The sequence below is a fragment of the Aristolochia californica genome, unplaced genomic scaffold, assembly GCF_029961685.1.
Source record: "Aristolochia californica isolate CCGP_79_NKW_82.1479 unplaced genomic scaffold, dmAriCali1.0.hap1 SCAF_14, whole genome shotgun sequence".
Lineage (NCBI taxonomy): Eukaryota > Viridiplantae > Streptophyta > Magnoliopsida > Piperales > Aristolochiaceae > Aristolochia > Aristolochia californica.
The window spans coordinates 5224402-5249112 of NW_027181815.1; the positions used below are offsets into that span (position 1 = coordinate 5224402).

Sequence of the window (24711 nt, forward strand, 5' to 3'; positions counted from 1 at the left end):
GACTGGGATTGAAATTAGACAAGTGGTGTCTTGTGCCCACCACCTTTTTAATGGAATGAAACAGCTCGTCCTTTTATGGATTCTAGATAGACATCCGATCCTGCCAATCTTCTCACTGGGTTTTCTCATCGAGGTTTTTAGTGACAATTACTCGTCTAATTTTTTCCTGCTAATATCACCCGACTCAGAACCAGATTACTCAAGTCATGCTCTGGAGTAGCAATTTGCAGAGTCAAAATAAGAATTTGTTTTCTTTGCTCATGGGATTTGGTTTGATTTTGTAAAATGAATAATCAGTCGACAATGGAATGAATAAGAATTTGTTGGTCAACACTCGACTGCTCTTGAAGCAAAAAGGAAAGAAAAAGCAGGAAAAAAAGAGGAGAAAGAACATAAAAGAAAAGACTAGAAGGAACAAGTGGATCAATTATTTGAAGTCGGATACACTTTCTTTAGCAACACGGGCAAATTACATGTTAGAGTCTGAATACATCTATCTTTCAATGGGTTTGGCACGCACAGTTGACATCAGCTTCGACGATGAAACCATCCCTAATTCTAAAACCAAATCCTCAGGGTTTTAGTGAAGCCATTTTTAATCTTACTACTGTTTGAAAGGAAATTGGTAAAAGAAAGAAGATGAAAGAAATCAAATCGAAAAGGAGGAAACCCAAAATTGAAATTGAGTTTGTTGTTCATGTAACTGGGAACATGAAAAAGTCAGGAAAAAACTAAGAACAAACCCAAAAACAATTGTTGTAGGTAGAACACAGAGGTACCTGAACATCACCATCGATCCCCTCATAGACAGAGATTAGAAGTCAACCTGCCATCGCCGCATAACAATGGATTTACAGAAATCCTCCACCTCAATGCCGTATAATCTCCACTCCACCGGGTTTAGGAACCACTGGGGTTCGCTCAGCTCCAAGCGAGAGATGAAACAGAATGACAGAGAAAAACCCTAGCCGTAGGGAAAGCGAAACAGAAGACAGGAAGGGATTTAGATAACGAGTAATGCCAATTGAGGATCTCTCCGAATTGTTGACAATGCCAGGCAATCTGAAACAATTCATTCATTGAAGAAAAGAAATCTCAAGTCCGAACTCTCCTACGTTGTCACAAGCTCGAAGAAAGATCTGGGTGTTTTCATTCTTTGATGGCCTTCTCTCTCTCTCTCTCCAGAAAATCAGGTGAAATGGACTTGTCGCAGCCCCAGCATCCAAAAAAGCACATTTGTTTAATTATACATGAGTCAATATTTTAGTCAAGCTGAAGATTGGGACTCCTGATTTTTATTTTCCAAACTGATCGAGTTGCCGTGGAAGGCCGTACACCGTCACGGAAAACACTTAAAATAATCTCCTTCTTTCTTTGGTTTTTTTTTAATCAATATTAAAATTGAAGCCAACCATGGTCTGAGATGACGGAGATGACGATCCCCGATAACCCCAACACGAGGACTAGATAATCCAGGGCGCAAAGGTGGATGATCCATGATCGGCATTAAGCATCTTACATCGCATATGTCTCAAGCTGATAATTGCTTCTAATTTAATGAATTCGTTTCGCGTATAATAATACTTGTTGCTCTTAATTCTTGGCCATCTTTTGGCGTTTCAATTGTCCGTACCCAAATCTTTCTGTCATCTCTGCGTCTAATCTGTCTTCTTCGGATTCTCGGCGATACCAAGTCAGTGCATCGCCATGGAAACATCAGTCCTTGTTTGATTCAGTCGATCGAAACAGCCAACCTTCACTTCACAAAGGTACACCTCAGAGCAGACGAAATAGTGGGTTAGGAAGAATCCATAATAAGAAAATTATGCCAAAAACCTAGCCGCCTCACTTGAGCGTGTCCTTGTCTCTGCGTGTTAACCACATCGACAGCTAATAAATAAAAAAGACGCATTCTCTCAGTGGCAGGTGTTGAAGACCAGAACTGTAAAAAAGAAGAGATGGAAAGAAAAAGGAGAAGATCACAGCTGCGCGGTACTAATGCTTCTTTTGATCCTACCTTGTTCTGCACTACGGGAAAAACAAAACGGGATAAATGATCTCGTCACTGTACATGATAAGAAGACGGAGGCCTCTGGCTTTTCTTGAATGGCTGAAAGTAAATATCTTTTACCGGCATTCCGGTGGGAATTGACAGAGGAAAAGCAAGTTGGCTTTTCACGGTATGGAAGGCTACTGCTCACAGGGGAAATCTTTGGACTTTTCCTTGTAGTCCAAAAGATTCCAATTGAACCTGATTCAACTCGTGCGTCCAATTCGGATTCAATAGATTAAACGGAGAATAAACTAAAAATTATTCTCGTGAACTTTCTCTGACATTTCAGCTCTGTACTCGACTCATAAACAACTATCCACAAACTACCCGAGTTTTTCTATTCGAAAAGGACAATAAACGAGTCGAAATTTTCGATTAGTTTTCATTCTTTCTAATTGACTCAATTTGGGTATTAGCGTGGAAGAAGTCGAAGGAACTTCGGTCTCGACTAACAATGAACATCAGGCATTGGATTTCATGGCGATGGTAGTCGGAAGAACAGATACGGGTTTCGGCCATATCTATATATAGATCGAACTTTCCTGGAAAGAAGGGGAGATTTCGAGTTTTGACCCCATCCCTGGTTTGGATCCTCCCTTATGACTAACATAGAAGGGTTATAAAGAGAATATGGTATACTAGAAAAGAGATATTCCTGTCATCTTCCATGGGAAGGCAGGAGTGTTCCTTTAACATGTAACCTTTCAAGGACGGATTCACGGTAACAGTCCTGACCTTTTATATTTTGTTCGTAAAAAATAAAAGAGCTCTTAAAGTTATCATTTAAGCAATTTTATAAAAATCCATCTTCGTCATTAACTCATGGGTGATTGGTTCCTATAAAACTTGCTTCAGCTTAGATTTGATTGCTAGTTGGTGCAAACCTTCTCTCCTCTCTCAGGTAAGATGAATCCTTCCCACCTTCCCATCTCTCTTTGATTTTCTCACTCGAAAACATCAATCACTCGAGGGTAGTGGAAAGACATTGATCTGATCGCATAAACATCTTCAGAAAGGCAATATAAATCGAGAGCTGTTTTTCAGTCATCATAAGTGTGAAAAGAACAAAAAGCCACGTTCTCAAATTGGAGAGTGCGTATAAACGTTGGCCCAGAATGGATAAGATGAGCCAAACCCACCCAACTCCAAAACTCGACACAGTCACCCGTTCCGGAGGAATTAAGATCAGGCTTTGCAAAACACTTTATTCAATACCACTTCTGTATTCTTCCTCAAGTATTAGCTCTCCAAAACCAAACTGTCAAAGCTGTCTGATCGATCACTTTAAAGATTATAGGAATGTTAGTTTTAGCGACATCGATGCTGCATAAACCAGCATCACGAAACAGGTAATCTACTGCAGCATAAATTTCTGGTTTTGCTTGCGGCTATCAACACCACCAACTCTGCGAAGACAAAGCTAAAAGAAGCGCCCCCCTCCTACTTTCAACCTTCAACCACTTTCCTTTGAAAGGATGCTTCTCTGGCCCTCTAGCGACCAGCTTTCTTATTGAAGATCAAATCAAACTGTGCGGCTAGGCCTCTATCTGAGCAAAGGCTAATTCTCTGTCAATCAGCTCATCCTCATCTTCCCCAATACCCAATCTGGTATCTGGGTCCGTATAGTTCCCGAGCAAGAGAAAGCACGAGGCTTTGCCCCAGCCTACACTGGGAAATTCATTCAAAACGTCCATTTAGAATGATATAAAAAATTAGGTGTTGGTCAAATAAATTTCGAAGTCGAGGACAAGAAGAAAAAGAAAACCAGCAGTGGACACCACAACTGCCGACCACTTCTGGACTTTGCGCCGATGTCTACTCTTAAGGACGAAGGAACATACAAATAATAAATATGGTGCTTGTGTTTCTACCAAACATCTAGCATCGGCAAATGATTTTTTGAACCATTGCTGTATGTTATTGGGGTTTCTGCTACGCTTGTTTTCTTCTGTCATGTTCACCTCCTCTCCTCCTCCACCATATGCATTAATCGACTCGTTTGTAGGGCGACGGTGCAACAATCTGAGACACCCATCCAACTGGTGGAGTGGATGGTGCGATGAAATTTAATGTTGATGTTCCTTATTGACTTTCTCTGTCGTTTTCAATGGCGATCATACTGCATGTTTCTTTTTTTTTTTTTTTTTCTTTGAGCCCAGCAAAGTCGGAATATTTGTATGAACTGCTCAAGGGAGTATGTTGGAAGTCCAAATGTCGAGCACCACACTTTGTAAATTACATAGGATTCATGTAAATTGTAATCACTTACGGTTCGGAGAGAGGGAAACACCTTTCCACTAGATTAGGACTAATAAGAAATTTCAACAATCCCTCCCTTAAACGGAAAGTTTACTGGTATTCAGTTTAATAACGTCTATACAGTGTGCAAACACCAAGCAACTTCCTTAGCTTTTTCAATGTAGAACAAGATTTTTAGAGAATTTGATTGTTGAGTTGCTATCACAATAAATTGTTATTGCTCCCTGTTGTTTGAAGTGTACATTTTCAAGAATTTTTTTTCAACCAAATAGCTTGACAAACACATGAAGTTGCAATAACAAATTCAGCTTCAGTGATTGATAAAGTGACAATTGACTATTTCTTTAATGACCATGAAACAGACCCTGTAACCAAGCATAAAGACATATTCCGATGTACTAGTCCAATCATCTATATCTCATGCATAATGATTGTTAATAAAGTCAATCAAATTTTATTTTTCTCCCTTCTTGTAGAGCAAACCAAAATCAATGGTTCCTTGCCAGTATCAAAATATCCTTTTAGCAATTAGAAGATGCAACTTTGTCGAATTTTCCAATATATCTGCTAATGAGACTAACATAATACATTATGTCTGGCCTTGATGTTATAAAATACATTAGACTTCCCACAATTTGCTTGTAAAGAGTGTTATCGACCTTTTTTCCTTCATGATCTTTACTTAGCTTCGAACCAAACTCAGTTAGTTATACTCACAGAATTGCAATTCTTCATTTGGAACTTGTTTAAAATTTCTTGCACATATTTCTTCTGTGAAATACAAATACCAACAAGAGTTTTCATCACTTCTATGCCAAGAAAATAAGGCATCATTCCAAGATCAGTCATTTCAAACTCAATCATCTTGTCATTCCTAGCGTAAATTAAATCATCAACATACAAACAAACAATAAACATTTTTACTCTATCTTGATGTGTACGTCCATTCGTCCTTTCCTTACCAACGCTGGTCCAGCTTCTCGAAGGGGTTTAAGGCTCTGGCCAAGAATTATCTAAACATCGACCATCATCTATTGTTTGGAAAGGTTGGAGATATTGCTGGAAGAGGTAAACATAACCCCGGTCGTCATCGCTGAGCAGCTAATGCCCAAGACGTTGTATGCCACTCCTGCTGAAAAAGCCAGCACCTGCTTGGAGGATTTGATTCAGAGCATGAAAATTTTGAAAGAAGCCCGCTAGGTTCAAAATTGCGGTCCCAACCAACTAGGCTAATTTATGACCAACGAAGAACGAAGAATGGATTAAGCTTCGCCGACTCCGTTCGACATTTGTACTGCACTTCTATATGGTAGTAATTAACCTGATATTGGCCATTATTCTTTTTTCCGTCTCGGCTATCCGAGAACCAGGGATAAGTAGCAGTGCCCCCGACGTATCTTACATTCTTGCGCTGTGATAATCCTCAGACACGTACGCCGGCCGCTAGCGAGATCGACTGTCGCCAGTGGTAAAATTTCACTGTCGAAACTAGAAAGTCCCAACTTTTTTGTCTAAAAAACATGAAGAAATTGGTGAGCTATTAGAGGAGAAGAAGCCATCTGCTCGCGACAGCTATGAGACTCATTTTGGCATCAAGAGTGGCTCTCCCGTAGAAAAATTAAGAATCCACGACTGATGCTGGGCATTTCTTACTTGCATAATCTTTAAATGAGCCATAGAGATGAACCCAGCTGTTAACACCAAATCTATCAAGATCAACTCCTCGGTAGTCGGTAGTTGAGAGAAAGGTATTAGCTGATACATGTAATCACTCGTACACTATTGATGCTAGGATTACTGGTGTTTTCACCGTCAACCAAAAAAACGTTACATTCTTTTCGCTTTCTGCTGTAATTGAACATGTGAATTCCTGCAACAGTTTCCCTGGTTTATTACATGATTCCAAATGAACGCGCAAACCTAAAAAATCTGAAATGCATTCACTTTACTTTAGCATCCTGATAAATCTGTCAATTGATAGTGAAACAAATATTCAAGTTATAAAAGAAAATGGCACTCCATAATGGGTATCTTACTCGCTATTCCTTGCTAAGATTGGGTGGTAGTCGCTGTCAAGCTCGTTACCTCCCTTCCATGGGCCTTCTTCTCCCTTGTTTATCTGTCCTACCAGCCATTTTCCTCTATTGCATTTTCATAAGTAGCAGTAAATAGCTAGTATACACAGTCACACTTGCATGTGTGTGTATTTCACACCTTCAATATAAGTTGAGGAAGCCTTTTGTAAGAAGCAAGATGGTAGTGCTGCAGCAGTAGAGTCAGGATCACTGACAAAAAAGACAACTCCATAATTTTTTGTTTATTTTGATAAAGACTTCTGAAGTGCACAACCTCCTCCCACTCCAATCCCCTACTTCTCCTCAAAAAAGAAAAAACAAAGAAAGGGATAAAATATTAAAATTTATATAGTAAAAAAAGAAAAAAAGAATTTAAAATTTCTTATCTGTCAAATCTTTGAGCTGACACCCACCTGAGTGACAATTTATCACAGTTAGACAATTGTTTTAACCCTTGACCCAACTCTTTATTAAGCCTGATCTCGATTACCAGGAGCAAATATTTGCCCCACTGCTTCAAGGGCAGAAACACTCCAATTCTCGGAGTGCCTAACAATCTGTAAAGACAGAATATTAACCCACTTCAAACTCACCAGTGCAATATTCATAGTAATTGAAAATACTTCTTACTTTAAACTCCTCATCTAAATCATAAACAGTGGTTCCTTCAATTGAAATCAGAGGCCTCCAGGGAAGTTTTAAGAAGGTACTGCAAAACATATCAAAAAATTTATAAGAATAAATTCCACAATCAAGCACGAGCAAGTCATTAACTAATGGTAAACCTTACACTGCTCCAGAGATCAGCAAATATCTGAATAATATTTTCCCTCGATCAAATCAGCAAATAAAAGTCAAATCCATGAAGAATAATCAACTAATACCTCAATTTCCATTTAGCTTGTACATCAAAATCGACACCCTAAAAAGAAATAGGTCAAACATTAGTCTACTATTAAAAATTATTAGTAGTTAATTGATAAAAGTAGGCGTTCCATTATTTAGCCAACAGACAGAAAACAAAAACAAAGCATTTCAAGCAAATGAAGAACCCACATGCACATAGTGAATTGTAGGCTTGTAGCACACAGGATCACACCATAACACAAATTATCTGAAGAGTTAGAAGAAGAGTTTGAATGATCTACCAAAAAAATAGAAATGTTTCTTGGCAGCACACCCCTTGAAGTAGCAATAGTATTGAAGAATCTTTGGCTAGGGAGGAAGTTCCCCAGCAGCATCTCGCTGTAAACTTACTCCCCCTCTGACTTGATTTTGATAGCAAGTTGTCTGCTAGGTGAGAGTCAAGAACATCCACAGAGTTAGGATCCCAATTTACTAGATGCCACCAGCCGAGCCTGAGCTGCAAAACTGCCCATTTAGGGTTGACTTTGCACCAAACATCTCCTATGACGGTGTGTGTCAAAGAGGCTACCTTAGATTCTTGAATCAAAGCAATAATTACCTTGTTTAGCTTGAGAGGTTCTTGAAGGATGGCCCTCTTCCGAGTAGAGCCTAACCTTTTCATGTTCCAGAACATAATATTGATGAGGAAGGATTGGTGAAAGAAGCTGCTATCTGGAACTGGTTTCAGGGGCCGAAAAACCTGGTTTTTGGGTCATACCAGATGCCCAAAGCTTGTGCATATTTAGAGAGTCTTCTCGTCACAAATCTTCCCGGAACCAGATCTATTAATTCTTCCCCTCAAGGACCTTCTGTTGAGGGGTCACATTTTCTCTTGATTCCTCAATCACTGCAGCTGGAACCGGTGGGTGAAGAGCTACATGGGCTGGAGAGAGGTGAGATGACGCGCCAAGGATGGGAGCCGGTGTTAGCACGAAACAATTGTGAAAGATGGACAATTCGATGAACTTGTCGCCAAGCATAGGTGATTCTGACCTGAGAAGGTGTGGGTTGGTAGAGGATTTTCAATGGAACTATTGGAGATGGAAGTTGAGGAAGCTTTTACCCTTGAGTCTCGGGATTGCTTGGAAATCGAGGAGGTATGTGAGTAGATTCCCGTGGCTCCATATATGGACTAACTTAAGCACAGGTATCAGGCTGTGACCCCTCTCGATTTGGGTTCGATGAGGTTACTAAGCCCAAAACTGCCTACTTGTCAGTTAGATCCACTATGGTGATGCAGGAGGGAGTTCGGATTTGGTGGGACCAACGGACCCAGCAATTGTGCCTGCCACATTTCATGGGCTATAGAAATTTCACCCTCCTGATTTGAATTGGCATGAGATCCAGCTGTCTCTGACTGTTCACCCCCTAGAAAACAAAGACATATCTATGACGGAATATCACATTTATGCTCAATTTAATTCACAGAGTGGCAGGACACCCACGTATCAGGTAACTCCTAAGTAGCCAGCTTGCTAAATGAGATGCCTCCCACCAACTTCTAGTTGTTGGGAGCTAATTTTTGTCTGCATGATATATCAGCAATAAAAAATATTTCCATTTTAAAAAAAAAGTAAAATGATCATTTTATCACTCAAACCTAATCTCATAGGATAATATCTAGATTTTACAAACCTCTACTTAAACTTATTGCAATTTTTGAAGTCAAAAGTGTGAACTTGCGTGGTTTTTGTTGAGACTGACAAGTTTTGAAATGAAATCTCGTAGGGATGTAGTTCCTCTTCATGCTTAAATCACATAAACACATGCATCTTTAGCGACAAATGCCTGAAAAGGTGCTATGTTTTGTTTAACCAAAATGGGTGGCTGACAATGTTTACCAAACACTTCATCAATATCAAATTGAAAATTATAGATAAATTACCATTATTTGCAGCTAACTCACTGTATGCAACATTAGATCTCAAAGGTATCAGCTCAGATTCATGAATTTTAACTTAATGTCAAAGAAAAAAATAATCAGAATACCATCAGTAATTTCAAAAATTCAAATCAAAGAACTACCAATTTGTGGAAGAGTGACTAAACAGAGCTGCGTTCAGGAACTCTTTGTGTAGATTAAATGTTAAGTTGAGCCCAGTTCCATCCAAAAAAGATTAACCACAAGGAGCCCAATTATTCAACCTTATAACTCGTCCACTTCTCTTAAGATTTATTAGTGGGGGACATTTTCCCACTTCACACTCCCCCTCATCCAGACTTAAGAAGTGTCCACAACACACAAAAAAACAGGCTCTCACCTCATAGAGCTAAATAACCTAGGGATCACACACTGGGTCTCAGCCCACACACTCAAGCTGCTCTAATATCACTGTTGGTTTAAGTCTCGTTTCTTACCAAAATGACTACACAATTAGGAGGCTTATGATTTAACATTCAATCTCTTAAGATTCCTCAACGTAGGACTTTTTCCCACTTCACATTAAAAATTAAAAGCAATGTAAATGCAACATATGGTATATCCTTGTGATTGAAGGACTGATAGTGGTTCCCCATTAACTTGCATAGGCCCATCATATCCGTTAGTGGAAATAATCCAGCATAAAATTAAACTCTGAACAAACTCTACAATAACTAGTTGGAAATAATTTCTAACTCGGGAAAGTCATCGTAGGTTGGACTTGGACCCAGCTTTAATATAATGTCAAAGCATGCCTTCGATTCAAAAACCTTAAGTTTGTTTCCCATTTTTGTAGTCGATGTTTCAGACCTGTTGGTCTAATTGTTCAGGGCAAGATGTGACGAAAGTGCTGCTGGAAAAGGCTATTGCTATTAGTTGTGAAAATGTCTCCTTACTATAGCTAGTCATTCTAGGATAGAGCTAGACCCAACTTTAACAATAACCTCTTTCCCTAACACTGAAATTCATAATCATCATCATTATCACAACCCTACCCAACCTATGTTGTGTCAGCAACTTAAGCCATCCTCCATTCAGCTTCTTCTTTTTTTTTTTTTTAAAATGATCATCCTCCATTCAGCTTTACCACTCACTACATTCAAATTACCCTTATTCGGTCTTCCTCCATTCTTACCAGTTACCTATCCACTGATTGACATCCTCGTAGTTAAATCACCTTCTTCAAGTATTTCTTACCATCACAATCCATTTCAGTTTCAGTTTCTTCCATTTCTTATCTGTCCACAGATTGACATCCCCAAGACCCTTGAACCACACAAAGTAACAACATGAACAGAAGTTTGCCACATCATCGAGTGGACAGTGATTGAACCATCCATTAAATACTAGCAGCACTGAATAGGCCATGTGAGAGCTGCTGATTTTGACACATCGAAGCACTATGAATCATTTTTCCTTTCAAACGGAAAAGAACATTCCTGTGAGGGGATATAAACATATAAAGATACAAGGGCTAAAAGTTAAGAGAGGAGAATTTCTGTTTTTTTGTATCATGTTACTTAAAGTGAATAAAAATAGAGTAAAAAAGGTCAAACTCGACCATAGTTTTGCTGCCTACTCTTTCCTGCAGCAATTCCTATCTCTCTCAGTATCTCTTCTCTTGCTTCTCTCTCCTTCCTCTCTCTCTCAACCCTAAATCCTCTAACTCAGCATACTTGCAAAGAGGAGCTAGTTTTAGTTACAAACTTCTTCTTGTTATCTCTCATAACTGTTTTGCAGTCTCAGCATAAAGAATGAATTCCACAAGAACTAACAAGCAGATCATTTTGAACCGTCTCAAATGTTAGACAAACCCCACCAGTTCTACCAACCAAAAAGTGAGGGCAAATAAAATTTTCACACAAAAGGAAACCAGATACCAAATAAATAGGCATACACTATTGACTCTTTACATTTGTAAACTGTTACTGAAAGGCATTTCATCAACAAAGTAAAGGTTAACACCTTTTCAATTTTTTGTAACTCAAGAGAAGGACAGTCGAAGAAAGGCACAAGCAACTCCAAGTTGCGCGAGTACAATACCTTACCTGCACAGTGCCAGCAATAATAGATAGTAAGTTCATTTCTATCATAGTTCTCTGTCAGACTAGAATCTTCAACATAAAGAACATGTGACAAAGAGACTTTCAGATCCATCAGGCATCTAAAAAGGTATGAATATTAGCAGAAACTCCACATATAAACATAAGGTCTTCTTGCATTTAGATTTTAAGATCTTCTTTCAAATTTTGGCATTGAGAAAGTCTAAATAATTGGTTTATAAAAAAATGATGCAAGTGAAACAGCAATCAGGTGGCCCATGGATGGAATAATTGCTCATGCAGGACTTCTTCTCCACTTACAATTGAATTCGTGGATGGAAAGGTCAACAATCAGAGATACTGCTGGCTAATTACATAACTAGTCTAATTTCTCTGTGTTGGCACAAAAGTGTCCTAGTCTCATTTTAAACTATAATGAGACTAATAGAATAGTTGGACAATCCAATAATGGAATTATGGTAGTGAAAGTGTCAGAATCTGACAATAAACTATATGTCATGGATTCAATAGCTTGGATGACCAAATAATACACCTTACTAATCTCTACATCTCTCAGCTACAATAAAAGTTGAAGGTGAGTCGGCCAATATCATCAGCTGGCGAAAAGAAGCTCAAACCCAAAATGTCACTTCAGATACATCTATGAGGGGATCCAAGATATTTATAGCATTTTAATAATTGCTTGGCAGCACATTTGAATGGAAGCAGATAGTATTCCTGATGCTCTGGTTAAGGAGGGTGTGTCTGGCCCATATTGTTTGGAAACTTATGAATTTTTCGGTCAAGCCCTCATCAATAAACTTCAAAATCCTCTAAATCCAGGTATTGTAGACATTCCCTCACTTTCATCCCGGAGCATCTTAATTAAGTTTCCCGTTTGTTGAAAAAAACCATTATTGGTTAACTCTTTATTGAAACATATAGATCAATCGAGCAATGATAGAATGTATACTCTTTTTACTGAAACACATGAAATTTTATCCAATTGCATATAACTATAAAATTGGCATAGTCGGAGGAATAAAGAGAGAGAATTTTCGACGGATCCTAATGGAGATAGATTAATAAAACATTCCTTGAAACCAAATTCTGTCCCTATCTCTTGTAAATAGGAATTCCTTCCCAGGTTTAGATTGAAGGTGTCCCTCATATTTCATTGCTACACAATGAATAAAAAGCCATTTAAACATTTCAAGACTAAAAGAACTTATTAAAACAGAAGGATAGAATGAAATCCAAATAAAACGGAGATGAAAACATGAAATGGCATTGTAGCAAATTAGTTCTTTGTTTAGAGGAAAGAGAAATCTTACCACGGAACTTAATTGTTGGGTCTTCAAAGAGGCAGTCATCCGCATAAATAGCTGATGTGAATTTCCCTGCATTTACAATAACATGCAAAAATGACTTACTTACCAGGGAACAAACAACCAAGAAACATCTTTACCATATTTTTTTAATTAATCATTGGCATGACAGCAATAATAGCACAAGCATAAAAACTAGGAAAATAAAGTGAGACAAGCAAGAGGCAAAGGGTACTTGTCAGTTTAGAAAGTCCTGTTAGTGGCAGGGAACGTAGATGATGAAAGTACTTTCACTAGTGAAAGTGACAAAAACTCGTTAGTGCATAGGGAATGTTAGGGTGGAAAGTGAATTACCTCATGAATTCACTTTCGCTAGTTTTTTTATGAAAAAAGAGCGAAAGTGAAATTCCTTACCTCCCCTAGTGATTTCACTCTCTCTCCCATAGCCCATGTCTTCCTGTCCTGCGCTCATCTCTCCATGCTGTTTCCACTATACTTTCCATTGCACACTAACACAAAAAAGTACTCTCACTAGCAAAAATAGATCACCGTGTAATTTACTTTCACTTTCCCTAAGTAATCTACTTTTCCAAGTACACTAACCCCCCTTAGATGAGCAGGCCCGTGGCTTTATCAGTTAATGAGACAAAAAGACGAAAAGTAAACACTACCTGTAAGAAAATAGGCGTGCTGATAGTCTGACTTGAGAATCCGTATAACATCGTCGACTCCACTAATTGAGGGTTCATCGTCAAGTGTATAAACTTCCCTGTTCGATAAGGTGACATAAAAGGATGAGCAGTTGCCAAAACGGTTTACCGAGATTCAGTGTGATGGGGCTAAGTGCAAACAAAGTAAAAAGAAATACGTCTTCTTTTCTGGAGTGAAAAATCTTAAAAGCTCTGTCACTCCGCCAACGGCGAGTTTTAAAAGTCGGGGCGTCCCTCTGTCCAAGCCGCCGGAGGAACACCGAAAGCGCCAGTTCGGCTGCAGATTTTTCTGCAAAAAGAGAAGATAGAAAGGTGAAATGCAGAAATTTAAATTCCTTAACTTCGTCGGTGTAAGACGAAGGAAAAGAAAACGCACTAGAAGAGAGTTACACATCTGACTCGGAGAAAATGGGGACAAGTAGCGAAAGGAGGTAGCGCTGTCGCTGCCATTTCCGCACTCGGCTTTTCCCGGGCAAATAAATATATGGTTGCTACGAACAGAGATACGAACGACGGAGTGAGGGCAAGTTCTGCGGACTCGTGGCTCTGGAAATGGGATACCCAATGGGATACCCAAAGGGACTCGTGGTCCCTTTGAAATAATATTAGACCGGATCGGGTTTGACTGAGATCAACTAATTTACTTCGTTGCTCAAAATATAAACACAGGTTAGTTTTTTTTTTACTTTTTAACTATTATAATTTTAGGGGATAATTGATATTCATTAATTGATTGTAATTGAGTATAATGGTGGTCTATTTATAATAATAAATAATTAAAATCAAAGTAAAATTAAATTATCTATATCCCAATTTATATTCAAAGTAGAATTCGTAAGAAAAAACACGAGCAAAATGGCCATAACTAAACAAACTATTATACAAATAGAGAACCAATAGAACTAAAACACCCTATTTGAGATTTACTTTTGTGAGGCTTATGTAAGACTCTTCTATATCAATTCTTTTACTAAGAGACACTTTTACCATAAGAGTCACATAAAACTACTCCCTATTTTCTTCAATAATACTCTTTTAAGTTAAAGATTACTAACTTCAGCTTATAAAGAAACGGACGATAGCGATGATTCTCAAGCGAGTCATTTTGAATGGGAAAGGGTTCCTACGTACATGAAGATTAAGGTTCCAAAGTTTAAACCGTACGAGGGAGTACAGGATCCGAAGGCGATCAAGAACTTCTTATGAAAAGTTGAATAGTATTGCAAAGCTTGAAATCTCATGGATGAGGAAGCAAAGGTTAGTACACACATCTATGTTTCTCATTGATGATGTTATCTTGTGGTAGAGAAAAAGGGTTGGTGATATCAAAGATGATGAAAACTCGGCTGACACTTGGGAGGATTTTAAGCACAAGTTGAAGCACCATTTCTTTCTCTAATATGTCAATTACCTAACTTGAAAGGAATTGCATGCATTGAAGCAAAAAGTGAGGATTGGTGAGTATCTACAGTCCTTTACTTCTTTAATGTTAAGCATTTCTAATATGACCAATGAGGATTGATTTTTTTTCTTTTCTTGCGGGACTTCGTCCATGGGCTAGACAAGAGTTGAAGCATCAGGAGGTGATGACGCTTGCAACCGTTTTAGCCACCTCAGAGAAGTTGATGGATTTTGAGAGAAAATCCGATGATAATGCCACCACATCCACAGATAGAGATGAGAACAATGAGAAACTGTAAGAAGAAGTCTTCTTGGAAACGGACTTCCGAGCAATGGTCGAGAAATTGATAAGACCTAAATTGATTTTTCTTGATGTGTTGCTAAATGATAGCAAAACTAAATTTCGAAATGTAAATATAACCCTGATCTTGGACTTCCTGGCTCTTGCTCACTGAGTAGCGTCTAGGAAGCAGGACAGAGGTCAGAGGATCTGGCTAATCCAAGCAGCAGCCAAATCCTCCTTTCCAATTGCTCCCGAAGGCTCAAACTATTTCGTTTGATCGCATAGAGAAATCTTCTTGAGCAATCAATCTATACTTTTCAACGAAGGCAAAATTAAATATATCAAGAGGACCTGCAGGTTATGACGTTCTTTTCTACGAGATGGCATACAAGAGAGAGAGCCTATGAAATGTAGACAACATTTGAGAAAAAAATTGCAACTTCAGGAGTAGGTGAGTGGGTGCAAGAAACTCAACATCCGTAAAGAACCCAAAGAAACCGAGGTTGGGACTAAACACAACTGCAATCGTTCTGCTACAGTTTTTCTAGCTCAGGTCACTTTCTGAAATGGTGGTTTCTGTCTGACACAGTGTTCTGAGTTCGAAAATTTGTTCCCCTTTCTCGTCTAGTTGTTATCCGAGATGAGTCAATAGTGGTCTGTGACAATCTTAGATTCTTTGCCGTGTTGTCATTGGGTGTGGCAAAATGCTTGTCCTATCAACACCGCTCGTGATATTAGGACAAAAGCCTATAGATGCTGGCAACACTCTTCGTCGGTTACTTCATCCTTGAGCTTCTTTGAATGTTGAATTTGGCTAGTTATTACTGAATTCCAGTTCGGACAGGAAAAGTAGAACCTGAAACATACATTTCCACCATTATTGTACGGGCTATGCACTGAGGGCCATACTGTTGCGACAAAGTCCCAAGTTTTTCAACCTGTCGGCACCTAACTCCGGCCCACACCGGCCAAGTGATGATTATTGGATTCCCTCTCCCCCTCTCTCGCTCTCTCTCTCTCTGCCGTACGTAACACGCGTCAATAGTTATTGCTGCTTCGGCGTAGTGTTGCTGATTGGTATCTCTGGCTTATACAGGACCTCCCGAGTCCCAAAAGACTCTCAAGCTTGGTTGGAGAAGTAACCGAGAAGTTCCGTGACATATTGTGATGAAACAACACCTATTGTGACAAGAATCATCTGTTTTCATCTTCTGATGCCCTTTTTTGGTTTTTATTTTTATCATTTCTTTTGACTCTGTCCGTGAGAAGAGCTACCAAACGTTTAAATTTTTTTTTCCGACCCTGGCTGGTTCCAATGCCGATTCTCCAAAGGGAACGGAGAAAAAAATCACCCAGAAAATTTTTCGAAGAAGCCCAATCAACACTCTTTGGCTTTTTTTTATGGCAGCTTCCGACTTTTGCATTTTGCATTTAGAAACGTAAGTCTTGCGTTGAAGTTTCAACATCCCCAACAGCCAAAATAGACAATACAACCATGAGAACCAGGAAAAATCTGGTCGAGCAATTGGGATCATTCATTCTGGGTCTGTCCAGAACTGCGCTGCTAAACTTAGATGTCTATAAAAAAATTAACCGAAAGATTACAAGGGAAATTAAGAAAAAATAAATAACAAAAGACCTGTGCTGTGCTGTGCTGTGCTGAGTTTATATTATTACCATGTACAATAGAGTCTCATTTTTTATTGCCCTTCTTGTTTTTCCATTTAACAAAGGGCTCGTAAGGAACCTCATTGTTTGGATGGCAAGGCTGGTGGGTGAGACTCGACCAGGATTGACCACAGTACATGTACATCTTCATATTGGCACGACTTCACGTCCTCATAGAGAATGTATATCCCTCTGCCTGAAAAACACATCAACAGACGTCGTCTTTAGTTAATCCTCCGCTGAGATGAATGAGAAGAAATGCACAGAGACACGAGAAATAATATAAAAATGAGCCCTCCAACTTCCAACTATTCCCAGCTCAAGCGTGAAATGAAATTAGAGGAAAATAATGCAGTAGCAAAATGGTGCTGGCAATCAGAGAAGAGATAAGTTTGGGGCAAAACCATGGAAGAAAGAGGAAAACTGAGAAGATTGGAGAAAATGGTAACGATCATTACAACCGTGAAGAGGAGCACTTGCGAAAGCTTCAACGTTCATGGAAACAAAAGCAGAATGAGAAAGGCGAGTGGGAGAACAGATTGATATATTATCAAAGCAAAAGCAAAAAATGTAGCTAGCTAGCATGGTGGAGAAGGGAGAACATTTACTCTTTTTGTGCGCCGAATGTAGACGAAACCAGAGCTTCTTCAATGGGGAGAGGAGGGACTGCACCCACCCCATTTGGAGGAGAGTATGTGTTTCATGATAGGCGAAGAGAGGAAATAGAGGGACAGAAAGAAGAGGTGGTAGGGAGAGAGAAACCATCAATTTGCTTAGACAAGGGTGCAGTCTAGATCAATGTTCCTACCGTATTTCCATTCCCTTGTAGACCAATCATGCACTACATATTCTCTCGGTGTAATGTCATTTTCCACCTTTTTCCCTTGTAGGACAAGAAGCCAACCTTTCTCTTTCTCTCTCACTCTCACACACTTTGCCCCTTCATGGAGCCCTTCATGACTTTCTTCTAAATCAAGCCACATATCCTTCAACACTGACCAATTCCTCTCCACTTACACCACCTTTAATCTGTCTCACCTCGTGTAGTCTTGTTTCTCAATTGAAGTAAACCAGAAAGCTTTTCACATTATATCTAAGATACTGAGCATTAAGAGTGTTTTTCTTTTGTCTCTTATGAGTCACTCCCACCAGCACAAAATACCTTTTCCTTTGATTCAGTCATCATAGACGTCTTTAGTGAAAGTCCCACCAAATCTTCCAATCTTTCTGCCTCTAATGGAAACTTATGAGTACATGGACACGAAATTAAATTGGATAATGCAGGCAGAGATGAAGACAACAAGACTAAATAGGTGTTATCAAGTGCAACCCAGTTCTCTCCACTTTCAGAAATCATGATTCCTTTAAACCTCCTCATGTTCTTGTCGTTCCATCCTAACAAGAAGGAAGTGAGGTTAGAACGAATACATTTAATGGAGGAAAAGACAAGGAGGTCTTGAAAATTGAGGGAAGTTACAGAATACTATCACTGGAAAGAAAACAGGAAATGGTTGGTGAATGGAGCTGCAAGAACAGTCCACGGCATTTAAACAACATGGCAATTATGCTTTATAGGATGGATTGCTTAGTATTAGGACCATGTTGAAAACAGAAAAAAGGAAATGAGAAGTCAGACACTCCTCATGATACAATAATGATAATGGCTTGGAAGATAATTGAGAGGGACTTTGAATCTTGTAAGCTTCTAACAGAGAAGCCGTCTCTTCAAGATTATTTTTTAGAATAATAATGGTTAATTTTTTTTTTACCATGGGGTTCTAAACAGAGACCGTAAGGGTGAGTGTGAGCCTGAGTTGTTGAAAACCCATCCCCACCCCATGGTTTCATAAGGACCAGTTTTTGCAAGGATGGGTTCAACTCAAGTTCAAAGAGTGATGGTAAAAATTGATAAATTTGACGGTTAGATTTGAGACAGGGATGGGAAATCTTGTCCCTGACCAATATTTACATGGTTTTTTCCTTAAGACCCATCCATGTATGGCCACTCAGTTGTGGGCCTCATTCTTGCAAAATGTACTCATTCCAGCTCAGTCCTAACACTCTGTTCACAAGATCCAATTTAGAAGTCAGCTTAGCCCATCCAGATCTGATGTGGCCCCAAAACATGGGATTCATACAGGTCCAATCATCGCCTAGTGAGATCTATAGGCCGATTCATACAAGAAAAAACGAAACTAAAAAATAAAGACAGATTTCATATAAAAATTTGAAATGTGGGCCCACACATATTTCTCAGTGATCAAAGACGTTTTAGCAGGCGTGGCGCCCAAAATCCACGTCAATTTCTCTGAGCATCTCTCTTCGTGGTGGCCCACACACCCCTCCGCCTTCCACTGTTACAACGTCACGTATACGTGAAGGACTTTTAAATCTTTGTCCTTGGGGAAACCAAATTATATCGGTACCTGCCACCTGCCAACGGATGTGGGCCAGTGCCCACCTTCCACTATTCGGACCCAGGAATTGTAAAGGCTGAAAGTTCCTTCTCGGACTTGTAAAGTGTTATACGCAGTAAGCTAGAGGGAAGGTGTAGTGGGTTTACACGGGAAGAATCAAGAATGAGTAGGCAAATGATGTTTAGCCGCAACATTTTGAATTTTAAAAGAAATCGTATCGACTGTTTCAAAATTTGAAAGCCAAAGTGTTTGTATGAGGTTAGGTGGCTGGAGAAGAAAAGAAGAAAGAAGAAGAAGACTCAGCTGGTTTAAAACTTTTTTACAGGATTTGAAGAGAGGAGAGATTGATTATTTTCAAAGTGGGCAGCCTGACACCCAAAGAAGAATCTCTTCCCTTTTGAATCAAGACAACAGGAACAACCCGTTCACTATCCTCCACTCCACTTAGAGAGAAATGCTTCGGGAATGCCCATTTTTCTACTCTTTCCCTCTGCTTGGAGACGACTCCCCGCTTTTCCACATCTTATAATAATCATCGTTTTATTATATACTACGCTCTCGCTTTCTTTTGACTTTTGTTTACATTACTACTACTTTCTTTCTGGTTTTTCTTCTATTCACTTCAGGACGAAGCCCTCTTTTTTGGATTGAAGAATGTCTCTCTACGTTTTGTTTCCTTTCGTTTTTGCTTTTTTGTCATCTTATCTTTCCCGTTTTCCCATTATTCACTGGGATTATAGTACATCTCCCAATTCTTTTCGCCGGACGGCGGCAGCAGCTGAAGATTCGGCGGATCGGTTCACGGGGTGGCGAGATTGATTCGAGAGTCGAGACCCTTCGGATCCTGTGGCATCATCACGTGGCCGTTCTACCTCTATATAACACTTATAAAAAAATTACTACCTTTTTCGATTTTCAGAAGCCGATAAAACTAGTTCGAAATAATAAAGGCGAAATTACCAGATTACCACCTCCTTTTCTAATATTTACTGCAGAGGTAGAGCAAACTCCTAGCTGGCAAAAAGACTATTTGGTTTTGACTTCTGGATTAGATCCAAGAGAAAAGCAGACGTGGGACCTAAGGGCATTTTTGGATGAAATATGGATCATTAGATTTGGTGGGCCAGGTGGCTCAACGGTCTTTGCGGTTGTAAGCCACGTTAATGACCACCAACAAGACGGCCCCAAGGTTCAGGCGTGTCCTCATTTATTTTTATCCTTTTTTATAATTTCGCAAGCGATATCTAATCAATAAAAAGACGCTACGGCCAGGTGGCTGAAATATTCGATGATTTTAATGAGGCGGCGACGTTTTCCGTTACGAGTCGGCGTCGGCCGTCATGGAGCTTTTGGTGCTTACTACCTAGGGTCTTGACGTTCGCTGACTTGGACGGCGACGGGCGTGGCTCGTCTCTGCGGCATAACGGCATCCGTCACTCGGGCTACTTCAACTCCTCCTCTCCTCACTCCTATAAATAGGACCACCTCAGTTTCGAGTTTCGACTCTGCAGTGGCAACTAGGCTTAGACTCTTGGTTTCGCTTCACTGACGTCTTCACATGCTTCGCTCTCCCTCACACTTCGCCTGCTCTTTTTCTCCTTTCGTTTCCGAGAAACCTGCTCGCCTGTCACTCTGTCTCTCTGCATTTCTGTTTTGATTCACCCCGAAGGAATGGGGTGTTAGGGACGTGAAAGTGATTTGTAAAATCATCTGCACTCTGTGTTGCTTCTTGTTTACGAAATGGGGAAGGGAGAGGAGAGGGATAAGATGAAAGTGGAAGCAGTTCTTCAGATCTTGCGGAAACAATCTCCGCTTACTGTGAAACAGGTTAGCGGTAGATTGAACCCTTTGAGCTTTTTTCTTTTTTAACGCTTTTCTTTGAGAAGGACGTAGTGAAATTTCAAGTATTTTGGATGACGACGATGAGGATCCTAGCCTTCTAGGTTGTTCTTTTCCCATTAAAAAAAAACTACTCTACTTCTCTCTTCTACTATTTCGTTTTCAGTTAATTGTTTTGATTAGTGCGAGCTGTATTTGTGATCCAATAGATTTTAAGCATTAGTTGGATTTTCTGTGTTGTTCCCTTTGTGCTGATGAGATTGCGGCCTTTTTCTCCAGTGGAAACTCCCGCCGTATGTTGGCTTTTGTTTCTACTATTTTCGTGGTTGGAGAAGAATTGTCGTCTATTTGTTCATTTTATCTTCAAATTCTGAAACAGTGAAACTACTCTCTTTAAAAGTTTCCGATGCTTCGTTTTTTTGTTTTTTCATTCACTGTTCTTTCCATAGAAGATCTGTAATTCGTGTGCTCTTATCTTTGCAGGAGAAATTCTGTAACTATGCTTGTGTGGAAAGATTCCTGAAAGCCAAAGGAGAGAACGTGAAGAAAGCTGCTAAACATTTGAGAGCCTGCCTTTCTTGGAGGGATACCATCGGCACAGGTATACTACTTTTCCTTGCTCCAATGCTCCTTTCTTTTTTTCTCAAAATCCGCAAAAAGATGTAGCTTCTACACTTATTCTTCTACTTGGTCCTTTCTGCTTTCTTTTCCTTCCCAGGAAGCTTGCTTATCTTTTTTTGTCTCTAACAGTATAACCAGCATAAGAAAGTCGTTAAAGTATTCAAAGTAATCAAATCTCTACAGTAAAAGTTCTGAGATATCCTCTGTTCCTTTTTTTTTTTTTCCCATTTCCGATGGCTATGAATTTTTTTTTTAAAAAATTACAGACCATTTGATAGCGGATGAGTTCTCCACCGAACTCGCGGACGGCGTCGCATACGTTGCAGGTCATGACCAAGAAGCAAGACCTGTTATGGTAATTCGACATGGATATTTTAATTTGTTTCCTTTTCTTTTCGTTTCGAACGACATCTTCCGTAACTCTCTTTTTTCCTAAATTTTTCAGGTTTTTCGGATAAAGCAGGACTATCATAAGTTCCATTCGCAGAAGATGTAATCATCCGAATTTTGGAAACTGTCAACTTGTTGTTGTTTTGGTTAATCTTTACTGAAGCTCTAACCCTATTTCCTTTGTAGGTACATCCGTTTGCTGGTATTTACGCTTGAAGTCGCGATCGGATGTATGCCCAGAAACGTTGAACAGTTCGTACTTCTCCTCGATGCAAGTAAGTCCGTTCTTCTACCAAACAACAAATCAGTCTGGTTTCGTTCCCTTGAAAGGTCATATCATGTACCAATTATTTGCGGATTCGAAATCCTGTCCTTTATGCTTTTCACTATTTCTACTTTCCGGTTATGCCAATTGAAAGGAAACGAATAACCGAAATTGCCACTTGGCTTGTTCGTTGACATCTTCGACATCTCCGTCTGCCTGAACACGCTCTGGAGAGCTAAATCTTTTTGTCGGTAATAAACGCAGCAATCCATTTTACACGGTGTGAGTCTGTGAAGCACATTATGGATCATGATTTATAGTCTTTAGTTTTCCGCGTGCATCAGACTAAAGTCTGCTTCGCTTGTAAGCTCCTGCTGTGCTCAAAGGAGCCAAGCCATTATTGGCGTGTGCCCTCAGATGGCAGAGCTTTGGCGCATGTTAGTGGAGCATCTTGACTTATGAGGATGGTGTGCCTAGTTGTCAGAGGAGAAAGTGGTAGTACCGAATACAAAAAACTGATCCAAATCGGAAATGCCCCCCGGAATCTGCAGTCGCTGTCGATTTCTGGCAGTCGACTTCTTTGGTGTAGCTGTGCAGCAAAGCTACCGGCAGTTTCCATTTCTCACGAAGCCGTTTCCGCTTCGAGAGACCGATTAGGATAGAAAAAGAAAGCCATGTCGGAAAGGGAGGAGGCTCCTTTTTCTTCTCAATACGACAGCGTGCTGCACCGTTGATACTCTGTACTCGGTGGTCAACAAAAATGAATTGTACAGAAGATGCCTATTTTACTTTTTATGTTTATTTTTGTCGCGCATTGATTGATTTCAATCGCGTAATATGCAGGCTCTTTCAGATCAGCATCGGCTTTCCTTAATTTATTACTGGCGAGCCTGAAAATCATATCGGAATACTACCCGGGAAGAATGCGCAAGGCCTTCATTATCGACCCTCCCTCTCATTTTTCCTTCCTATGGAAGGTATTTTTCTTCTTCTTCTTTTCTAATTTAAGACAAATCAAACCTACCTTTTGTTACCACTTGTGCACTGAAAGTATGAGATTTTTAACTGTGGAATCCACTTTCGATGGAAGTGCGCTCCACGTGATTCAATGACCTACTCGTTGAACAATTCAAATATTTCACTGTTGCACGGGTTCAATTCCTATCCACTCTTCAACCGGCGGGAAAAATGACAATGAGCCGGACTAGAATATATAGCTGTTTGTTAAATTCGAATATTTTCAAGTTTATTTGATGATGAGTGTCTAACAAGCTGTCCGGCGACGTGGTATTGGCAGGGCGTTCGTGCGTTCGTGGACCTCTCAGCATCCACATCCACATCAATCGTCTCGTCATTGGACTTCGAAGACTCGTGGGACGAATCCTTCGTGTCGTATCCTCGCGCGTCTTCCCTCCGCTTCAATCCCACCGCTCTCCCTACAGCTAAAATCGGTGCCTCTTCCTCTTCCCGCTTCACCTTCACCGTCTCCAACTTCGATTCCCTCAAACCATGGTATCTCAGCACGTCCTCCCCTCAGGTGGGCTTCATCCCCAATGTCGAATTCGGCTCTAGCCCTTCTCTTATGGGTCCCGCCCTCGTCTCCCCTCTTAACGCCCGGTCTTACTCCTTCGCGTCCCCGGCCGGCCGTTCCCTCACCCCGCGCGACGCTCGGAGCTTCCAACCCAATCCCAGGACACCCAGGCCGTCCTTCCTGCAGTCCCCAGCCATGTTCTTCAGAAAAAATGGCCAGCTCAACAGAAACGACAAAGCCCGTGATTCCTTCCTGCCCTTCCTGAAGTTTTACAGGAAGCCGTACGACGAGATGGCCTACAGGTCCAAGATGAAGCCCCCTCTAGGCGGACTCATCTCCATTGTCTCTCCTCAACTCAAACGTCGCCAGATAAGTGCTTCTCAGAGGTTTTAAAAGTAAAAACAAACAAAAAAAACAGAGAATAGCTCTTATTATAATCAATCATTTGTTTCCCTTCCCACTCACTTAATATTGTTTGATATATATATATGGCAAGTATATATTTCTTAGTGACGGTGGTGTTGCACATATAGCTCAAAAGAAAAGAAAAAAAGTATCATTGCCATGTCAACCCAAAAAAACAAATTTGTTATTGAAACCCGAAGCGTCTTGGACTGAAGACGACGTGTCCAGCGGGGTATGAAATGGTGTGCCTCTTTGTAGTGTGTTTAGCGCCCCTCTCGTCGGTCTTCTTGCTTCGTAAAGAAAGGCGATAGCGTGGTGGCAACGACGCTTTGCGAAGACTGCATCGGAAATCAGTAGAGGAGAGAAGGCATAAATATGAAATCTTTGTTCGGCTTATACAATTGGGGACAAGGACTATTATATAGAGCTTAACTTTGAATATTGGGACGGGAAGTTGGTTCATTTTCAAGAGAGATAGTGGAGGCTTCCGAATGAAACGGGACAAAGTAGGAATATGTGTCGTGCTCCTTCGTTTGTTTCCAAGTCAAAATTGAATCCCTTCATATTTTTAAGTTTAAAATAGTGCATAGAGATTGA

The 24711-nt window shown here is 40.0% G+C and overlaps 2 protein-coding genes and 1 long non-coding RNA gene across 6 annotated transcripts; 1 reads left to right on the top strand and 2 right to left on the bottom strand.

Moving 5' to 3' along the window:
* Positions 1 to 6026: 6026 nt before the first annotated feature.
* On the bottom strand, positions 6027 to 13791 carry LOC137950640 (uncharacterized). Of its 4 annotated transcripts, XM_068797214.1 has the most exons (10): positions 13685 to 13791; positions 13453 to 13583; positions 13256 to 13353; positions 12591 to 12656; positions 11180 to 11262; positions 7272 to 7309; positions 7018 to 7096; positions 6801 to 6944; positions 6349 to 6680; positions 6027 to 6182 (listed from the first exon to the last, which is right to left on the bottom strand). In XM_068797214.1, exons 1-8 carry the CDS (start codon positions 13742 to 13744, stop codon positions 6858 to 6860), a joined length of 642 nt encoding a protein of 213 aa, XP_068653315.1. In that variant the 5' UTR covers positions 13745 to 13791; the 3' UTR covers positions 6027 to 6182; positions 6349 to 6680; positions 6801 to 6857. The 4 variants fall into 4 exon arrangements, with proteins under 4 accessions (XP_068653315.1, XP_068653313.1, XP_068653314.1 ...); XM_068797212.1 differs by lacking the exon at positions 6027 to 6182 and having other exon boundaries at positions 6189 to 6680; XM_068797213.1 differs by lacking the exon at positions 6027 to 6182 and having other exon boundaries at positions 6189 to 6683.
* A 2685-nt stretch (positions 13792 to 16476) lies between these two features.
* LOC137949494 (uncharacterized) lies at positions 16477 to 17381 on the bottom strand. The gene is made up of 2 exons (XR_011111862.1): positions 17255 to 17381; positions 16477 to 16842 (listed from the first exon to the last, which is right to left on the bottom strand). It is a non-coding gene; the product is annotated as an uncharacterized lncRNA (long non-coding RNA).
* A 3422-nt stretch (positions 17382 to 20803) lies between these two features.
* Positions 20804 to 24155, top strand: LOC137950883 (uncharacterized). Its single transcript, XM_068797541.1, has 7 exons — positions 20804 to 20890; positions 21386 to 21503; positions 21790 to 21878; positions 21969 to 22015; positions 22100 to 22188; positions 23022 to 23155; positions 23476 to 24155. The coding sequence occupies exons 1-7, from the start codon at positions 20804 to 20806 to the stop codon at positions 24100 to 24102; spliced, it is 1191 nt and encodes a 396-aa protein (XP_068653642.1). The 3' UTR covers positions 24103 to 24155.
* Positions 24156 to 24711: the final 556 nt, after the last annotated feature.